The sequence below is a fragment of the Solea senegalensis genome, linkage group LG17 (assembly GCF_019176455.1).
Source record: "Solea senegalensis isolate Sse05_10M linkage group LG17, IFAPA_SoseM_1, whole genome shotgun sequence".
Taxonomy (NCBI): Eukaryota; Metazoa; Chordata; class Actinopteri; order Pleuronectiformes; family Soleidae; genus Solea; species Solea senegalensis.
Window position 1 is genome coordinate 21,069,255 of NC_058037.1, and position 19,200 is coordinate 21,088,454.

The 19,200-nt window shown below is 44.2% G+C and overlaps 2 protein-coding genes across 3 annotated transcripts in view; one reads left to right on the forward strand and one right to left on the reverse strand.

Moving 5' to 3' along the window:
- The window catches only part of lrfn2b (leucine rich repeat and fibronectin type III domain containing 2b), a 14,811-nt gene extending 9,189 nt beyond the window's left edge, over positions 1-5,622 (reverse strand). The window contains exon 1 of the mRNA XM_044049947.1: positions 5,452-5,622. The gene's annotated coding sequence lies outside the window, so the exon portion shown is untranslated. The remainder of the gene's footprint in view (positions 1-5,451) is intronic.
- Positions 5,623-7,043: 1,421 nt separating this feature from the next.
- Positions 7,044-18,163, forward strand: LOC122784168 (heat shock factor protein 2-like). 2 transcript variants are annotated; one of them, XM_044049309.1, is made up of 13 exons: positions 7,044-7,275; positions 7,700-7,808; positions 8,931-9,058; positions 10,173-10,297; positions 10,803-10,878; positions 11,852-11,913; positions 12,448-12,526; positions 12,603-12,736; positions 12,865-13,149; positions 13,760-13,862; positions 14,165-14,225; positions 17,123-17,255; positions 17,334-17,389. In XM_044049309.1, exons 1-13 carry the CDS (start codon positions 7,183-7,185, stop codon positions 17,335-17,337), a joined length of 1,392 nt encoding a protein of 463 aa, XP_043905244.1. In that variant the 5' UTR covers positions 7,044-7,182; the 3' UTR covers positions 17,338-17,389. The 2 variants fall into 2 exon arrangements, with proteins under 2 accessions (XP_043905244.1, XP_043905243.1); XM_044049308.1 differs by lacking the exon at positions 17,123-17,255 and having other exon boundaries at positions 7,045-7,275; positions 17,334-18,163.
- The last annotated feature ends 1,037 nt before the right edge of the window (positions 18,164-19,200 follow it).

A 19,200-nucleotide genomic window follows, 5' to 3' on the forward strand; every position in this document is an offset into this window, starting at 1 on the left:
AGGGCAGGTGTGCTAGCGGGGTGGACAAACCGGCCACATCCGGGCAGAGTGCCCCCTCATGGCGGTGGGGCAAGTGGTTCGGGTTGCTGGGCCGCCAGCCCCCTCCCCCGGTTCGGAAGGGATGTACCGTATACCGGTATGTATGCAGGGGGGTACACACCAGGCTCTGCTGGATTCTGGTTGTGAACAGACCATGATCCATCAGCATCTGGTTCGACCTGGGGCATTGTTAGAGGCATCGTGAGGTGTGTGCATGGGGATATTCACGATTATCCAGTGGCGGCCCTGGAAATTTATTTTAAAGGGAAAAAACATAGAGTCAAGGCTGGAGTTAGTACTCGCCTCACGCACCCTTTAATCTTGGGAACAAACTGGCCGTGGTTTGCGAGCTTAGTGGGGGAAACTATGAGGGTGCGGTCACGTACGTCAGGTAAATGTGAGTGGTGTGCTGTGCTTAGTGGTGAGGCGGAGGTGCCGCATCCCGACGCTGCCAGGGGGGGCGCGGGGCTGGAGGGGCCAGCACTGCTGGCTCCAGGGGGCCCGCAGATTGCTCCCATGGAAGATTTTCCACTTGAGCAGTCTCGGGATGAGACCCTCCGTCATGCTTTTGACCAAGTGAAATTGATGGTTGCCAGGTTCACCCTAACACAGCACTAACTCACCCCTACTTTGTTGTCATTAGGGACAGACTATACAGAGTGAGTCGTGACGCTCGGACCGGGGAAGAGCTCACCCAGTTGTTAGTACCGAAAAGCCGTCGCGAAACAATTTTCCAGACGGCTCATCACAACCCCATGGCCACCTGGGATATGATAAAACACTGAACCGGATCATGGCCTGATTTTACTGGCCGGGCATTCGGGCGGATGTAAGTCGGTGGTGTGCATCCTGCTGTGAATGCCAGTTAGTCAACCCACCGGCCACCCCAAAAGCACCGTTGCGCCCATTACCATTTATTGAGGTCCCTTTTGATAGAATTGCCATGGACCTCATCGGGCCATTAGACCGGAGTGCACGGGGATATCGCTTTGTGCTAGTTCTAGTGGACTATGCAACGCGCTATCCCGAGGCAGTGCCCCTGCGCAATATCTCTGCGAAGAGTGTTGCGCATGCGCTGTTTCAAGTTATCTCCCGAGTTGGGATCCCGAAAGAGATCCTGACTGATCAGGGCACATCATTTATGTCATGTACACTACGAGAGCTATACGAATTACTGGGCGTCCGCTCAATCCGGACTAGCGTCTACCATCCCCAGACCAACGGCCTGGTGGAGCGGTTTAACAAGACACTAAAGAACATGATTCGTAAGTTTTTACACGAGGATAGCCGTAATTGGGATAAATGGTTGGACCCTCTGTTGTTTGCAGTGCGAGAGGTTCCCCGGGCCTCCACAGGATTTTCTCCTTTTGAACTCCTGTTCGGCAGAAAACCTCGGGGGTGTCTTGGACCTGGTTAAGGAAAACTGGGAGGAGCGAGCAAAACTCCATTCACTGGGTCAGTTATCACGGGAGAATTTGCTCCAGGCCCAGGAGCGTCAACAGCGGCTGTACAACAGAGGGGCAAAACTTAGACAGTTTTCACCGGGAGATAAAGTACTTGTATTGCTGCCATCATCTAGCTCTAAATTGCTCGCCAAGTGGTCACACGGCTAGTGGGGGATGTTGACTATTAGGTTGTGCGTTCTGACAGGGGCGGAGCAACACAGATTTACCACCTCAACCTCCTCAAAGCCTGGAGGGAGATGGCGGCTATTTCTCTGGCTACCACCGTGATCGAGAGAGATGTGTTCACTAGGACCGGAGGTGACTAAGTCGAACCAGTCAGCGCCAGTCCCCGTTGATGACCATCTCTCAGCGGGCCAGAGAGCAGACGTAGCCTTGTTGCAGCGGCGGTTTGCTGATGTGTTCTCTCCCCTGCCAGGGCGCACAAGTCTCATACACCACCACATAGAAACACCTCCGGGCGTGACAGTGCGCTCACGACCCTATCGGCTGCCAGAACACAAAAGGAAAATTGTTCAGGCAGAACTCCAGGCCATGTTGGAGATGGGGGTAATAGAAGAGTCCAACAGTGACTGGTGTTGCCCCATCGTGCTGGTTCACAAGTCCGATGGGTCAATACGGTTCTGTGTGGACTATCGTAGGGTCAACGAGGTGTCCAAATTCGATGCCTATCCAATGCCCCGGGTCGACGAACTCCTGGATCGGCTGGGCACAGCTCGCTTTTTCACGACACTGGATTTAACCAAGGGCTACTGGCAGATTCCCTTGTCGCTAGAGACCAGGGAAAAGACAGCCTTCTCCACTCCATATGGTTTGTACCAATTTGTCACTCTTCCTTTGGGTTGTTCTGGGCCCCAGCTACATTTCAGCGCCTCATGGACCGGGTGCTGCGGCCTCACTCTGCGTATGCTGCGGCCTACTTGGATGATGTCATCATTCATAGTGAGACCTGGGAGAAGCATGTGCAGCAGGTGGGAGCAGTGCTTGAGTCCCTGAGGAAGGCGGGGCTCACGGCCAATCCAGGGAAGTATGCGGTTGGACGGAGGGAGGTACGGTATTTGGGGTACCACTTGGGGGGCGGGCAGGTGCGACCACAGATACAAAAGACTGCAGCGGTTGCAGCCTACCCAATTCCCAAGACAAAAAAAGAGGTCAGGAGGTTTCTGGGGCTGGCCGGTTACTATAGGAGGTTCATTCCGGCTTTCTCGGAGCTGACCAGCCCCCTAACCGACCTGACCCGAAAGGGTGCCTCAGATCTGGTCCAGTGGACGGAGCCGTGTCAGCTGGCATTTGAGAGGGTAAAGCGAGCCCTCTGTGGGGAGCCACTTTTATACACTCCTAACTTTTCTCTCCCTTTCATTCTGCAGACCGACGCCTCGAACAGCGGGCTGGGGGCCGTTTTGTCCCAGGAGGTAGAGGGGGTCGACCGCCCCGTACTGGGGGAGGTGAACTACAGTACGGTGGAAAAAGAGTGCCTCGCCATACGGTGGGCGGTTGGTGCCCTCCGCTACTACCTCCTTGGGCGCCCATTCACCCTCTGGTCGGACCATGCCCCGCTCCAATGGCTCCACCGTATGAAAGATGCCAACGCGCGGATCACTCGCTGGTATCTGGTGTTACAGCCCTTCCGGTTCAAAGTGACCAAATCAGGTAATCCGTCAGCTATATAAGCACACTTGTAACCTGGTTCTGGTCTCTTGCAGTAGGCTGGGTCCGGAAGGAGGAAGCAGGAGCGAGGAGAGAGAAAGAGAGCGACGAACGGCATTTTATTTCTGTATGTTTGGTGGACTTTTTCTGTTGGACACAAATAAAAGATTATTTTCCACCACCACGCCGACGTTTTCCCTTCCTCTGGACGAGCTGTGAGTGGGGAAGCTCACACACACACACACACACACACACACTCTCTCACACAGACACACACAGACACACAGTCAGACACACACAGTCTTGTGAAGTGAGCAGTGGCCTTGATGCGTGCTGTGGTCTATTGTTTTGAGGGTTAATGGACAGTATTTCACTGGCTCTCACCGTGGTGTCACATGACAGAGGTGTAGCTTTCAGTTCATCTGCTGCACATTGATCCAGGACCTGTACACACTTGGACCAAGACTTTCCAAACGTTTTGACCTAAACTGGCCCAGTGTGGGGAAGTGAAGGATGATTCAGTAAATGAATGGAGAATAGATGAGGAGGATGGGGATGTGTTGTTTAGGCCTCAGCCACGACTGAGACACAGCTCTCTGCTCTAGAGCTCAGGATAAGGTTTAGTGTATGTCAGCCAAGAGCATGGTGACATATGTGCTATTATTTATAGCCAGCAGATCCGCTGAGAGGCCCAGGGGCTGCTTAGTGGAGGATATTACTTGCAAACCCAAAGACCAACCTGGTAACAATTCAGCTCACAACACACTGAAAAAGAGCTCATTCACAAAAAGTGTTCTTTTCCAGAGAGGAAGTCACACTCAGAGTCATGAAGATGAAGATATGAATATGAGCCTGGTGTACTGCAGCAGGAAACCCCTGCATCATCAGCAGGAAGTGACACACGGAGCTCTGTTCTGACAAACGTGAACATGACACCAGAATATGTGTTGGTAGAGTTAAAGGTAAGTCCATTAGACTATGACACTAATCTACAGAGGGCAAAGGTCATCTCTTAGTACACAGTGGGATCAAGGTGAGGGTTTCCTCACTTGGCGTGATACTTCGACTGTACACACACACACACACACACACACTAAAATAGGTCCAGTCAACAAGGTGCAAATACTATGGTGTACAGATGATTATCTTGGTTCACATGCTGCAGTTTCCTCTCAGTGATCTTTAATGTGTCACATGGATTACAAAAAACAATCAAAATGATGAATGACTTTAATGAATGTAAACATTCAGATTACTCTGCTCCGTTTCATAGCAGATGTAAGATTATTGACCTGCTGACGACAGGTGGACGTTATAATGTTATATTATTATCACTGGTCACTTTATCAGAGACACCAGTTCACCGATGGCTTAATGCAAATATCACGTAACACAACATTTAGTCATGCGATCAGCATTTGTCAGGGTTAATGCCAGAGGTCAGAGGTCAGAGGAGAATGAGCACACTGCTTTCAGATGTAATTCAAATAAGCGACCACTAAAGTGCTTCGAGAGACATTCACCTGTCGTGTAAGTCACTTTGGTGACAGGAAGTGATGTCAGACCTTTTAAAAACATAACAACAATAATAATATAATTGTACGAAACAAACATCATAGGTGACACGTCGATCTCCCGCCGACGTGGGACTCGTTATTTCTGATGAATGACTTCATTCTAACATCAGATGATGAACTGATGGACACTAATAGATACTGTAACAATTGAAACTTCCAAACTCTATACACACTTACAGCTATAAAAAACTATAACTATAATGACATACACTCCCTGATTACTGACCTGCTGTCATGTGTATGTAATGATCAAGCATGTTGTCAGTAAAGCTGCTGTAACAGAGCTTTTTCACAGCACAGTCAGGGCCGTGTTATTGTTCAAGTGTAAATACTATCATTTAAAAACTACATACATGTTCCCTGTATTTCATGGATGTGTTCCAATTATTATAGCACTGATAAAACAATACATCTCACCTTAGTGATACAGAGCATTGAAATATACTGCGTTACTTTGGACCATAACACGCTGAAACTAGACATGAATATAAAACGTGTTTTTAATCCATGTATCCATATATACATATGTATATGTATACATACGTGTATGTATATGTACATATATATATATTTACAGTGCGGGGGTAAATGTGGAGCAGACATGAAAGCAGAAGTGTGGTAAACGCAGCACTGAGGGAACATGTTTGTTGACGTCACACACATAAACAACACTGACCCACATTACACAACATCGTCAATCCGTGTGACTGAATGTGAATTCTTACCGTTCATATTGATACCGTTTATAAAGCGGTTTCTCTATGTCGAGGATGAAGACGTCGCAGTTTTCCCAGCGTCCCTCTCGTTTCGCCCGCAGTCACCGGAGGAAGCACCGCTCACACAATCACCGCCCGCTCGCTCTGTCCGTCTGAGCAAACACGCACTCACACTGCGCGTGAGAGGAAGTGAACACAATCTCTCTCCTCTGTTCTGCTGCTGGCTCATCCTGCAGCAGCAGCAGCAGTGACAGCAGCAGTGACAGCAGCAGCAGTGACAGCAGCAGCAGTGACAGCAGCAGCAGTGACAGCAGCAGCAGTGACAGCAGCAGCAGCAGTGACAGCAGCAGCAGTGACAGCAGCAGCAGCAGTGACAACAGCAGCAGTGACAGCAGCAGCAGTGACAGCAGCAGTGACAGCAGCAGCAGTGACAGCAGCAGCAGTGACAGTGACAGCAGCAGCAGTGACAGCAGCAGCAGTGACAGCAGCAGTGACAGCAGCAGCAGTGACAGCAGCACAGCAGCAGCAGCAGTGACAGCAGCAGCAGTGACAGCAGCAGTGACAGCAGCAGCAGTGACTGTACTGTGCATGTGACACATTAAAAATGCAAACACTTGGAGTTTCATGTATCTCATTAATGAAAAGGTGGAAAAAGAAACGTGCGGTAAAACAACGTGTGAAAACGAATGAAACAGTAAATAACACACGGTGGTATTTGATAACACATTAATTACATACAATAAGACAATAAGACAATAAAGATTCATTTGGCTCAGTTATCAATATTAAAAGGTGACAATGAGCTTTGGCTGTATTCCTGTTCCTCCCTCACTGTCTTTATATCAACTTCATTTTACTGTAGAAATATGGACAACTTTAAAGGTTCAGTCATGATATTTGTCATTTGTCAATAAATGTTTTCACCAAACATTCCATTGAGTTTGTATTTGATGTGAGATCTCAGTGATTTTGTATAAAGTTAAACATCTGCACAGTGTGAGGTTATAGAAATATTTGTGCTGCTGCTGCTGCTGCTGCTTCCTCAAAATTATAATGACTCTAAAGCAAGTGCAGCAGCGGCCTCTGGTGGTTGTAAAGGGAAGTGTAAAAAGCTTCTAACCAGGACCAAACCTGCTTAGCTTCCGAGATCAGACTGTGACACACACTCACACTGCATTTATACATGTGGATCATCATCTATCTGTCTGTCTGTCTGTCTGTCTATCTGTCTGTCTGTCTGTTCATATAAGTGTTGACATTTCACTGAAGGCAAAGAGTTAGTACTTTTATTTTGAAGAGTACAGCGCAAACATAGCCAATCAGAAGCAAGGGGGCACAGAAGACCCACCCACCAATGAAAATTAGATATTTGTTAGTAAGACCAGTGAAACTGAATTCTTGTTTTTTTTTTCCTGATTTCCTGTTTTTTATTTTTATTTTTTTGGCCAAAATTGAATAAGCAGAACAAACTCACCTTGGTCTCAAAAGGGCTCCGTGTACTTTTTGTTGCAGTACCACGAGTGGCCGCTGGAAAAAAATGGGGGCGGTGCTTTATCCACGTCTTACAATACATAGATGATTGTCAGCCAATCTGCTTCCGCCGCCTGGACCGGATGTTGTGAGCCATTACTGTTTTCCTTGGGCCAAGGAGAGAGTGGAACATCAGCTGAACACAAGTGTCGGACCAGAGCCGTCGCTGCGCAGTTTGAGTCCAGCGGTTTGTGCCGTTACGTTAGAAACATGAAGCAAAACTCCAACGTCCCGGCGTTCCTCACCAAGCTGTGGACGCTGGTCGAGGACGCGGACACCAATGAATTCATCTGCTGGAGTCAGGTACGTGACAACTGAGCGGAGTTAGCCCCCCAGCAAGCTAACGTGACCGCGTAGTCAACTAACCCGTTACTAACCCGTTACTAACCCGTTACTAACCCGTACTAACCCGTTACAATTGGACGTGCTGGGCTCTGCGACCACTTATACAAATGCTACATGACTTACTTCAGCAAATAACACCATTGAGAAGCATTAGCTTTGGCCTAACACAGATGGCCATTGAGCTCCCTTTATTACTAACCTGCTGCTTAACTAGCATACCTAGCCAAATGCATCTGCGTCATGCCAGCATCACTTCATCTTTAACTTTAGGGCTGAGGGAGTGTGTGTGTGTGTGTGTGTGTGTGTGTGTGTGTGTGTGTGTGAGTGAGCGATAAGAGTGTGACACAGTTTTGACTGTCATGTTGCTGCTGGTTGTTTCCAGGAGGGCAACAGCTTCCTAGTGTTGGATGAGCAGCGCTTTGCCAAGGAGATTCTCCCCAAGTTCTTCAAGCACAACAACATGGCCAGTTTCATCAGGCAGCTCAACATGTGTAAGATAGTCACTCACACAACCACACCCTAGTGTTCCACATGACTGACAAGTTGTACCATATGGTGTTAGAACGTTCAAAAGCAGGGTACTTCAAAGGTGCACATCACGGGGGAGTTGGCGACACAGATGGTGAGGTGGTGAACTGAAATCTTATTGTAGATTCACTGTATCATAAATGTTCAAATTAGGCCACGGTAGAGATTTTCTTTATACCCACCAACCACAATAAAGTGAGCTGACCTAAACTAAAGGTGTAAGGTTTGTGCACACCTTACCTCCTCCCGCTAACCAGAAGCTGCTGCCATAGCGCCCGTGACGTCTGGGTGACACAGGCATTCAAACCTCTCTCACACACACAGACTAAGTGCTGATTTGTCTGCCCCTTCTTTCCACTCAAAAAAAATAAATATGTTTCCAGTTATGAGTACGAATCCACAGTTGTGAATTTACGAATCTGCAGCAGTCGCATAACTCTTAAATATGTCACAGTGGGCCCAGGCATTGTGTATTGAGCAGAAGAAATAATGGATTTCACACACTGCACATGCGATCACAGCTAATGACTAACGTCAAATCTACTGACTGTCTGATCAGCGTATTCTCTGTCTCCTCCTGTCTTTCACACACGGTGAAATAAAGAGAGCAGGAAACAAATCCTATTTTTACTTGAACCAACAACACAGATCAGTGATTATTCCACACACAATCTGCTGCACTGCACATCCACAGTTAGTCACAGCGCTTCTCTGTGTGTGTGTGTGTGTCTGTGACTTTAATGTGTGTGTGAGTGTGTCCGTGTCTGACTCTCTCACCCACAGTAATCACAGTTAGTTAAATTGTGCTTTTCCTTCTCGGTCTCGTTTCTGTTATTATATCTGTAATGTCTTCTTCTCTGTTTTTGAAGTAGCATCACAGCACAACTTACAGTCCATGTAAGGGTATATATGAGAATACAGAGATATTGAAATGATGATTTTTTTAAATAGCAAAGAAAGAGATTGTTTACGTTCCTGTGCTGATCGCTGAATCCCTGTGTCTGTCTTTGTGTTTGCATGTATAACTTAAGATGGTGTGTTCGCTGCTGCTTTTTAATTATCACTGTGTGTGTGTGTGTGCACAGATGGATTCCGTAAAGTAATGCACATCGACACAGGCATCGTAAAACAGGAGCGGGATGGTCCAGTGGAGTTTCAGCACCCTTACTTCAAACATGGACAGGACGACTTGTTGGAGAACATCAAGAGGAAGGTGCAGTCATCCTCCTCTCCCTCTGTCTGCTGAATGTAGGATCCTGTGACTCAACAGGATTAGATGTGTTTTCATTACCATAAAATAACCAACCAACTAGGGCTGCTTGATTATGGGAAACATAATAATCACGTTTCTTTCAAACGATTACTCTTTGACGTGAACTTAAAGAAAATAGAATTTATAGCATGTCAAAAAATGGCTTTGAACATGAAATTTTGAATTGGAATCGACTTTAAATGATTGTGTATATCTTCACTCACACATGCATGTTTAACCCAGGGATTCCACTGAATACATAATGTCACGTTTCGTTTGAAATGTGTTGGAATGTATGTTACATGTATGTTTCCTACTATATCAAAGGATAGTGTCAGCTGCAGTGTGCTGCAGTGAGGACTGCAGGTATATAGTGCCTCACACATAAACTCCTGTGGGCGCTCATCGCGTTGGTAATAAACGTAAATAAAACAGAGCCACGCCCAATCCCAATCAAGTTGATAGACTTGTGTGTCTATCAAGCCGTTTGCATTGACAAGTGGATACTGATGTGAAAATAACCCTAAACCACAGTGACCCATTTGTAATAACCTGCATTTATGTCTGAATTTGTCTTAAAATGAGTTTTCACTGTTAACACACTCTCTATGCCAATTTAGAAAGTAATACATGAACGGCTGCAATGATTAATCTATTATTAAATGAATGATCGTTGATTAATTGGTTTTAGTTTTTGTGGATAAAACAAGACATTATAGAAAATCATCTATTGAGTAGGGGTGGGGGGGGGGCGATACAGTGAAAGATAGAGATTATATCACGTGTGAAACACTATAACACAATATACGATTTCACAAATACTCAGTACTTTGCAATATGTCTTTGTATGGAAGAAATAACTGACCGATTCATGGAGAAAATATTTGAAAGATTAATTGATGAATGAGGTTAACGTTGGTGGTTTTATTGTTAGTGATTAAGTCTGCTCTTTTTCTCATTTGCTGGCTCATTTCGTATCTGTCATCTGCAAAAGTGGCAGTTTCCTCTGCTTTGATGCTTCTACTGGTGAGGCACAGTATTAGTATTAGTACACACAAGACTGTTGTCATTTCAGGTTTCTAATGCTCGGCCGGACGAGAGCAAGATGCGACAGGAGGACCTGACCAAGATCTTGGCCAGTGTCCACAGTGTTCACAGTAAACAGGAGAACATCGATGCCAGGTTGGCAACACTCAAGAGGTATGTATGTTTAAAGATCATGGAAACGTGGGGGAATTATTTGACTATTATTTAACTAATTAGATTTGACTTTGGCACAGTGTTTTTGCTTGGAGTGCCCATCCTTACGCCACACCCTTTATTGCTGAGAGTTCTGTCATAACTAGTAGAAGCTGCACTTCACTTAAACTTAGATTTGTGTTTTTTGCCTGCTTGTGCCTCATTCTCATAAACTCCATTACCTGGAGGTTTTCAGGCCAGACTTTGCCTCATGTACATAGAAACATGTGATCTTGCAGTGAAAGTTAAGTCAACCAACCAAAAATGTTAGCCCTCTCCATGGCTGCAGTGGCATCGCTTTCATTTATTCATTTCAAAAAAAGCACCTCAAAAGCGTCTCACCTACTGTCACATGTGACGCGCGTTGCCTCGCTGAATGTGAATGCATGAAAAACGTAACTGTATCACCAGCTGTGAACACGCACACGTGTCGTTGACTGGTAATGATGGTTGTTTTGTTGTTTAGGGAGAATGAATCTCTGTGGAGGGAGATCTCAGACCTGAGGCAGAAACATGCTCATCAGCAACAGCTCATCAAAAAGGTGAGCAAATCACTGGCAGCCAAATCTTACTGTGTACACCGGGGTCTGAATGAATGGACTGCATTTCTGTTGTAGGATGATACATATGGTATATAACTGTGTGTGTGTGTGTGTGTGTATGTATATACACCATATATCTGAATGGTATATATTATGGCATGAAATGAATCCTTTGAAACCTTGAATATATGGAATGAAGCTCCTAACGTAAGGATCTTTATGTGCAGAGGATCCGAGAGATCTGAGTCAAACGTGTTGACAGACTCTTTTCATTGTTGTCACTCAAACAGATGCATCAGATGAGCAGATCTGTTCAGCTAACTGCTCAAAGAGAGAGAGTGTTCTCTGGTGTAGGGAGTTCATAATCTGAGGTTTCACGTTTGTGCAAAGAGACTTTCCAGCGTTTAATAGGTGCTGTTCCACCGTGTCCTCACATCTTGTTGGAACTACTTTATTATTATATATTATATTATATTATTATTATTATTATTATTGAACTGATATTGGACAGACTTGCGTCATCACAAGTGGACTGCAGATGTAAATTAGCCCAAGGCTAACTCTGGTGTAATGCATCAAATGGTGACATTTATGTTTTTAATTGCACATGGTCCCTTTCAAATAAAATCAAATCAAATCAAATCACAACATTGTTTCTATGATGACAGTCTTTTGGCCGAAAACCGAAAATGGCCTTTTAGGCAATTTCCAGCCAATTTGTTTTGACTGCTGAATTTTCGGTACATCGCTAATACACACACACACACACACGTCTAACATGTTCTAATAAACCCAGTGTTTCAGTACATGCAGCAATGAACCAGTGATGCAGCTTCATCAGAATTTCATCGGAACTTTTCCTAAACAATTAAGGTCGATGAAGTTTGTATTGATTAGTTTATCCAGCAGACCATTAGCATCTGCGCTAAAGCTATTAAAACTATTATCTCAATGACTGTTTCTTTTTTCCCAGCTGATTCATTTCATTGTGACATTGGTGCAGAACAACCACATCCTGAATTTAAAACGCAAGAGGTGAGTTTTAAAAGAGACACACTTTCATTTCCAGCTTGCTTTCTAGTAAGAGCTCCTTTAAACAGCTGCTCAGCCACTGGTTTATCTCCATGTTGTCTTATTATAAGGTATTGACCTTCATTTGTGTTAAAATGTCCTCTTAAGCCAGAGGGTCCAAGCATATAGTTGACGATATAGTGCTTCAATGAAAACTCTGCCTGATAAGTACAGTGGTTCACAGTTAACGCTACGGCTGACTGCAGTAAATAACAACCCTCATTAAGCATGATACAAACAAACAACACAAAATACACAGTTATTCTGTCACAAAGTGTTATATGTGTTAAAATTGTTATATGATTGAGGTAAAGTGGTTGTGATCGAACATCATCATCATCATTATGCCCAATAAATCAATAATTGAATGTGACTCTGGATTGAAATAAATAAATAAAATGACAGGGGATTATCAGAACTGATAATCTGTGCCATGATCTGAAGGCAGTTCAGTGAAACAGTATCTTTGTTTTAAATATTGATGTGTCTTTGCATCAGGCCCATTCTGATGAACAGCACTGGAAAGAAGTCCAAGTACAAACATCAGATCTATGATGACAAAGTGTGCGTGGAACAGGTCAGTAAATGTCTTTGTCCTTTTAATAGAGAGAACCTTGACGAGGTCCAGGTTGTGACTGTGTGTCTCGTTTTAGACGTCTGTCAACAGTCTGAATGGCGTGAAGAGCTCTGAGATGTCAGAGGACGTCATCGTCTGTGACATGACTGAGAATGAAGCCGAGGTGACGGCGGAGATCGCAGACGACTCACCCAGAGCCTATGACCCGGGGTAACATCACTCTACTGGTTCAGCTCATGACCTGGATTTTACAGATCAGTCGCGGATAACTAAAGATGACTTGAATTGTTTTTAAAATACAGAATTGTGTATTCTTCACGTCTTGTTCACTCCCACAGGGATGTAGAAATTGTGGAGTTGGAGCTGCCAGCAGAGACTGAGGTGAGCACCACCTGCACAGACAACATCAAACAGAAGGAGGCGGGGCTTTCAGCAGCAGCAGCAGCAGCAGCAGCAGATGATGACAGCCTGAGGAGCAGCACTGCAGACAGCAGTGGAGCAACAAGCAGTGCTCTGCAGCTCAATAAACCCTCAGGTCTGAGTGTGGAGGACCCTGTCACGATGATGGACTCCATCCTGAAAGAGAACGGAGCAATATCACAGAACATCAACCTACTGGGCAAGTAAGTGCCAGCCTTCACTGCTTCATTTGGTCCACAGTGGACCGTCCACTAGATGACTCTTCAGATCAATGCAGTCAGTTACCATCAGCTGATGGACAGGAAATGTTCATGTGTATTTTATGAAGTTTGGATGTGTTTCAACAGCTGAACCTTTTACAATAGTGAGTAAAACAAGTCAACGTACTCTCCTGCCGTATGTTTCCAAATGAAATGTGTTCTCCCGATGTTTTGCTTATTGGGTTTATCAGATATCACACGGAGAATCATGGCGTATGGACCGAGCCGTGTGTTTTCATACATCGCACTGATTTCCCTTATTTTCACTATGTATTTATAATAACGCAAGAGATAAGCATGTAAAGTCTTCATTTAATATTTCATTGTATGTAATGAAAAGTTTATTTTTTGTGTGTGTTTCTTGTTACGTGTGTCTATTTAAGATCACTGTATGGCATTAAAAACATTTTGTATTTCCATTCTCAACAATGACCTGACTTTGACTGTTTTGGACCTCTTGAACATTACATTTATACACGTGCATGTATCTGAATGTAATGTTCAAGTGCTGTGTGGTGATTCTCCTTCACTGTGTGTAATTGTGTTTGGTCAGGGTGGAGCTGATGGACTATCTGGACAGCATTGACTGCAGTCTGGAGGATTTCCAGGCCATGTTGTATGGAAAACAGTTTAATGTTGATTTTGACGTCATAGAGGTGAACTATCACTCCCACATGCAAACGTCCATGTTTAGTTATCAGAGACACTAACATTTAAATATTATAAAAATATGATGAAATACACACACAGAATAAAAAGAAGAGCACAGAAGAGATTCAATACAAGTTTAAAAACATGATTTGTTTTTACCAACTGATGCATTCAACTAGTTTAGACAGTTCAGTGAAGATGAAGACATGTCATTATTTATATGTGCTCTATCAGTTTTTCAATATAGTCTTTTATTTGTCTGTGTTGCTTTGAAACTCACTTCTTTGTTGTCCATGTGCTTTTTCAGGAGAGTTTGTCCTCTAAAGAGAACACGGGACAGCTAAGCAGGACAGATAAGGACAATCCAGGTGAGTGGACAACACACACACACGGTCTCAACAAGAGCTTATACATCCATGGAATAAAGGAAGAAATACATTTATAGCAGACTTAATAGATGAGGACCAAACAGGGTTCATGTCAGGTCATCAAACACACGACAGTATTCAAAGTATTTTAGAAATAATTGGCCAAACAAAGACTCAAAGTTCTGTACTGGTTAGTATCGACGTGGAAAAGGCATTCGACTGTGACATTTCTCTATCACGTGTTAGAGCCGTTTGATTCAATACAAAAATCTCTACAACTGATTAAAACACCGTATCAAAAGCCTTCGGCTAGAATGAATATTAAGAAGGAAATTAGAGGTGTCACAGTTAACGATGTCCAGCATAAAATTGGGCCTTTTGCCGATGACATATTAGCTTTCCTCAAACAACCGATCACAGCGCCCCTAATCTGATGAAGTTGCTAGATCCTATATAGACATCTGTCAGGATATAAAATCATCAGTGTATCTAAAACTCAGATTTGAACACTCACCTATAACACATCGAGAGAGATTCAGGAGTCATACAAATTGAATTGGAAGTAAAAAACAATTCAATATTTGGGTGTTATGATAAAAACCTAAAATCTCCATAAAATAAAACAAGAAATACAGAAAGATATAACCTGGTCGACCTTACCAATTCTTTCAATTCAATTTTATTTGTATAGCGCCAAATCATAACATACATGATCTCAGGTCTGTACATAGACAACATCAAAGAGAGCAGAGAAACACAACAGTTCACACAATGAGCAAACACTAGGCATCAGTGGAGAGAAAAAACTCCTCACAGAACCAGGCTCACACATGTGCAGCATCTGCCTCGACCGGTTGGGGTGAAAGGAAAATGGAGGACAGCGGAGAGGTGGGGGACAGAAAGGGGGGAAGAGAAAGGACAAGAGGGAGATGACGTAGAGACAGAAGAGAGAGAGAGACCAGGAGCAGATACACAACAACTGTATCAAGTTACAAGTTTATACAGTTAATGATATCGACTTTTTAATTATAGCACAATAATAATGGTGATGATATGTATGATATGGATAGCCTCGAAAACTGGATCTGGATCCTGCAACCTGCAAGATGAGGATACAGAGAGAGAGAGAGGGAAGGAAGGAAAGACACAAACTAGGGAGAGAAAGAGACAAGGTTAATGACATATAAAAAGTCATATTCATACCCTGAGTGTGAGAGAGTGAATGTGCGTGTACCACAGGAAAATCCACCAGCAGTTTAGTTCTATAGCAGCATAACTAAGAGCTGGTCCAGGTTTCCCTGAACCAGCTCTAACTATAGGCTTTATCAAAAAGGAAAGTTTTAAGTCTAACTTTAAATACACAGAGAGAGGCTCCGCCTCCCGAACTGTCATTGGAAGCTGGTTCCACTGAAGAGGAGGAGCCTGGTAACTGAAGGCTCTGCCTCCCATTCTGCTCTTACAGACTCTGGGAACCACAAGTAAACCTGTATTTTGTGACCTAAGTGGTCTATTAGGGTGATAGGGTACCACTGGACTGAAGTTGAAGAATTGATATTGTTAAAATCAATATACTACCCACATTTCTGTACATGTTCCAATCCCCCGAGACCAATTCATGAGTTGGGATAGAATGATCTCCACATTTGTTTGGGGGCAAAAAACCTAGAGTAATATAATCTAGTATAAGGAAGAAATGATAACAGAATAAGCCACACCCCCTTCCTATATATTTTTCAAGCTATTTCATTTCAAATGTCCAGTTTTGTATGTATTATATATGTATTGTTGTGCGTAGCACATACAGAGAGGTGTGCTTTCTCCTTTTGGCCACAAGGTGGAGTATCTGCTAAAGTGTAAACAAGGCGAGCACATGTGTATGAGAGCAGTTTCCTCCCAGTTCCATAGCGATTACAGCGCGGCAGAGAAATAGAGTGCGTGACCAAAGACTGAAAAAGCGTGACACTTGAGAGTCCTGCGTATCATTATTGGTTTTCTCCCCGGCTGCCCACTCCCACTGCATGTTAATAATTCCACGAGTGGGGATTGAGGAAGTGACGTCAGCCTAGGACTAAACATTATTACGCTATTTCATCTTGTCTCGTTTTGGTCAACGGAAATGAAGAGACATTTTAGCAGTTTTTATTTTCTAAACCACATTTGGTCTCGTTTTTATTCCTCAATATTGCATTATATATTTTATTGTAGTTTTTGTCACATGACCACCATTTACGTTTCGTCTCGTTTTTGTCACATGAAAAAGGTTCGTTGACAACTATATTCTCTCATAATTTTCGTTGACGAAAGCACCCTCTGATACCCTCTGGTCTTGGTCTTGTCTTGGTCTGGATACCCTCTGGTCTTGGTCTTGTCTTGGTCTGGATACCTCTGGTCTGGTCTTGTCTGGAGGTCTTGGTCTTGGGTCTGGATACCCTCTGGTCTTGGTCTTGTCTTGGCCTCGATACCCTCTGGTCTTGGTCTTGTCTTGGTCTTGTCTTGGTCTGATACCCTCTGGTCTTGGTCTTGTCTTGGCCTCGATACCCTCTGGTCTTGGTCTTGTCTTGTCTCGATACCCTCTGGTCTTGGTCTTGTCTTGGTCGATACCTCTGGTCTTGGTCTTGTCTTGGTCTCGATACCCTCTGGTCTTGGTCTTGTCTTGGTCTCGGTTTAGGCGGTCTTGTCTACAAGTGTAGTACAGATGCAACTAACCTCGATATCTAACACTGGGACAGTTGAAGAATCTCATTGCTGGTCGGCTTCCACAACTAGAAGTTGACCAGTTAATTGGACCAATATTTGCCATGTTTTAATCCAAAAATATTCCCTTGTCCTGAAACAACTTCACTGGTTACCCGTTTGTTTCGCCATCGAATTCAAAATCCTTCTTTTAACATTCACAGCCCTCCATATCTCACTGACCTGCTCCACATTCGTCCTCATCCTCCCTCCTCTCCTCACCACCTGCCCTCCTGTCCACAATGGGACGAAGGCCGTTCTCCCACATCCGAACAATAACACTTACATCAGTACAAGGTTTAGTGGGAGTTGTACACAGAATGGTCTCGGCATCTTCAGGGAGATGCTGATCTTTTCTTTTTTCCTTTTTTCCAGATAAACAGTTGATCCAGTACATCTCCTGCCCCCTACTGGCCTTCCTTGATGGCTGCACTCCTCCTCCAGAGCTGGACCTGGGCGGCGGCAGCAGCAGCAGCAGCAGCAGCAGCAGCAGCACAGGCTTCTCCAACTCACACCTCCAACCCTCGTCCAGCTCCAGTGCTTCAGTGGAGGCTGATGCATTGTCAGATCTACTGGACTCCAGCCTGGAGCCAAAGCAGCCCTCCAGCAGCTCTCTGATCCGCCTGGAGCCTCTGACGGAGGCCGAGGCCAGCGAGGAGACACTCTTCTACCTGTGTGAACTGAGTCCTGCAGGACTGGAGACAAACTCCGCCCAGCTGGACAGAGTGTGAGACAGTGAGACCGTCAGTGACTGCCCCTCCATCTTCCACATATTCCTGACGTGCTGACGTAGTGTGTCATCATTTGTTCAGCTCTTGAAGTGCAGGACTGCAGTTTGTTCACATCAGTAAAACAACGTCTGACAGGTTATTGAGCCCGTGTGTGCTGCGCGTCCCGTCATATTTACATTTTTAGCATCCATGTTAACTGTCGATTCCAGCGTCCTGTCTGTATTTCACATGCTTGTGGTTCCCAGTGAAAATAGACAGAAAAGATCTGTTGATTCTGATATTGACGGCATGATCATAGGGTCTCTGTTTGAAAGCTGCTTTACACTTTTGACATTCTCACTCATTGTCATTGTTACGGCCCTGGCCAAGGGAAACCAGGGCTAACGTGTGTGTTTGTGTGTTTCCAAAGAAAGCCAACATAAGTCCAAGTTTAAATGTGTAGCAGTTTTATTAAAGTTCAGGATCAATGCCAAACAAATAACAAACCAAATCTTCTCTTTACAAACTTAATTTAATTTTAAATGACACAAAAACTAATCTCCTAACTCAAAACAGGAGGCAGATGAAACTAAAATGTTACTGCTACTTTTTAACTTCAAAATGAACTCTCAAACAATATTACCATGGTTATTTATCTTAAATAAACAAGAAAGACTGGTGTTAAATGTAAAATGTTCCAGCCCTTGTTACCGCTGTAACTGAATCACTAGAGTCGGTGAATTTAAATGATTGGTTCAGTATTTCCTGAATGGGCGGAGCGTAGAAACTGAAGTGAAATATATGACTACACAGGTTGTGATTCAGCTCGCCATCGACTCCTCTGTTAAATACTGACCTTTTAGACCTTTGAGACCTTTGAGACCTTTCCTTGCCAAATGTTGGTCTACAGTTCAGCATTGTTTGGTCTGGTTTTTGTCAGACGTCACGTTCTGTTGACGTCACATTGTAGTATCGCTCAGCTCGCTTGGAACGCACAGCTCGAAGTGTAAAGTGAAAAAGCGTCTAATCTTAATCTGAATACATACAAGCATATTTAAAACTACTTCAGCAGCTGTTATCAGGATGATACCAGGATGATATCAGGATTATACCAGGATGATATCAGGATGATATCGGGATTATACCAGGATGATATCGGGATGATACCGGTTATACGAGTTATACAGGATAATACGGGATGATACCAGGATGATATCAGGATGATGCCGGGATTATCAGGATGATACCAGGATGATATCGGAATTATACCAGGGATGATATCAGGATGATATCGGATTCTAGGATGATATCAGGATTATACCAGGATGATATTAGAGTTATACCAGGATGATATGGATGATACCAGGATGATATCGGATGATATCAGGATGATACAGGATGATATCAAGGTTATGCCAGGATGATATCGGGATGATGTCAGGATTATACCAGGATGATATCGGTATACCGGGATGATAGTAAGTTATACCAGGATGATATCGGGATGATACCGGGATGATATTGAGGATTAT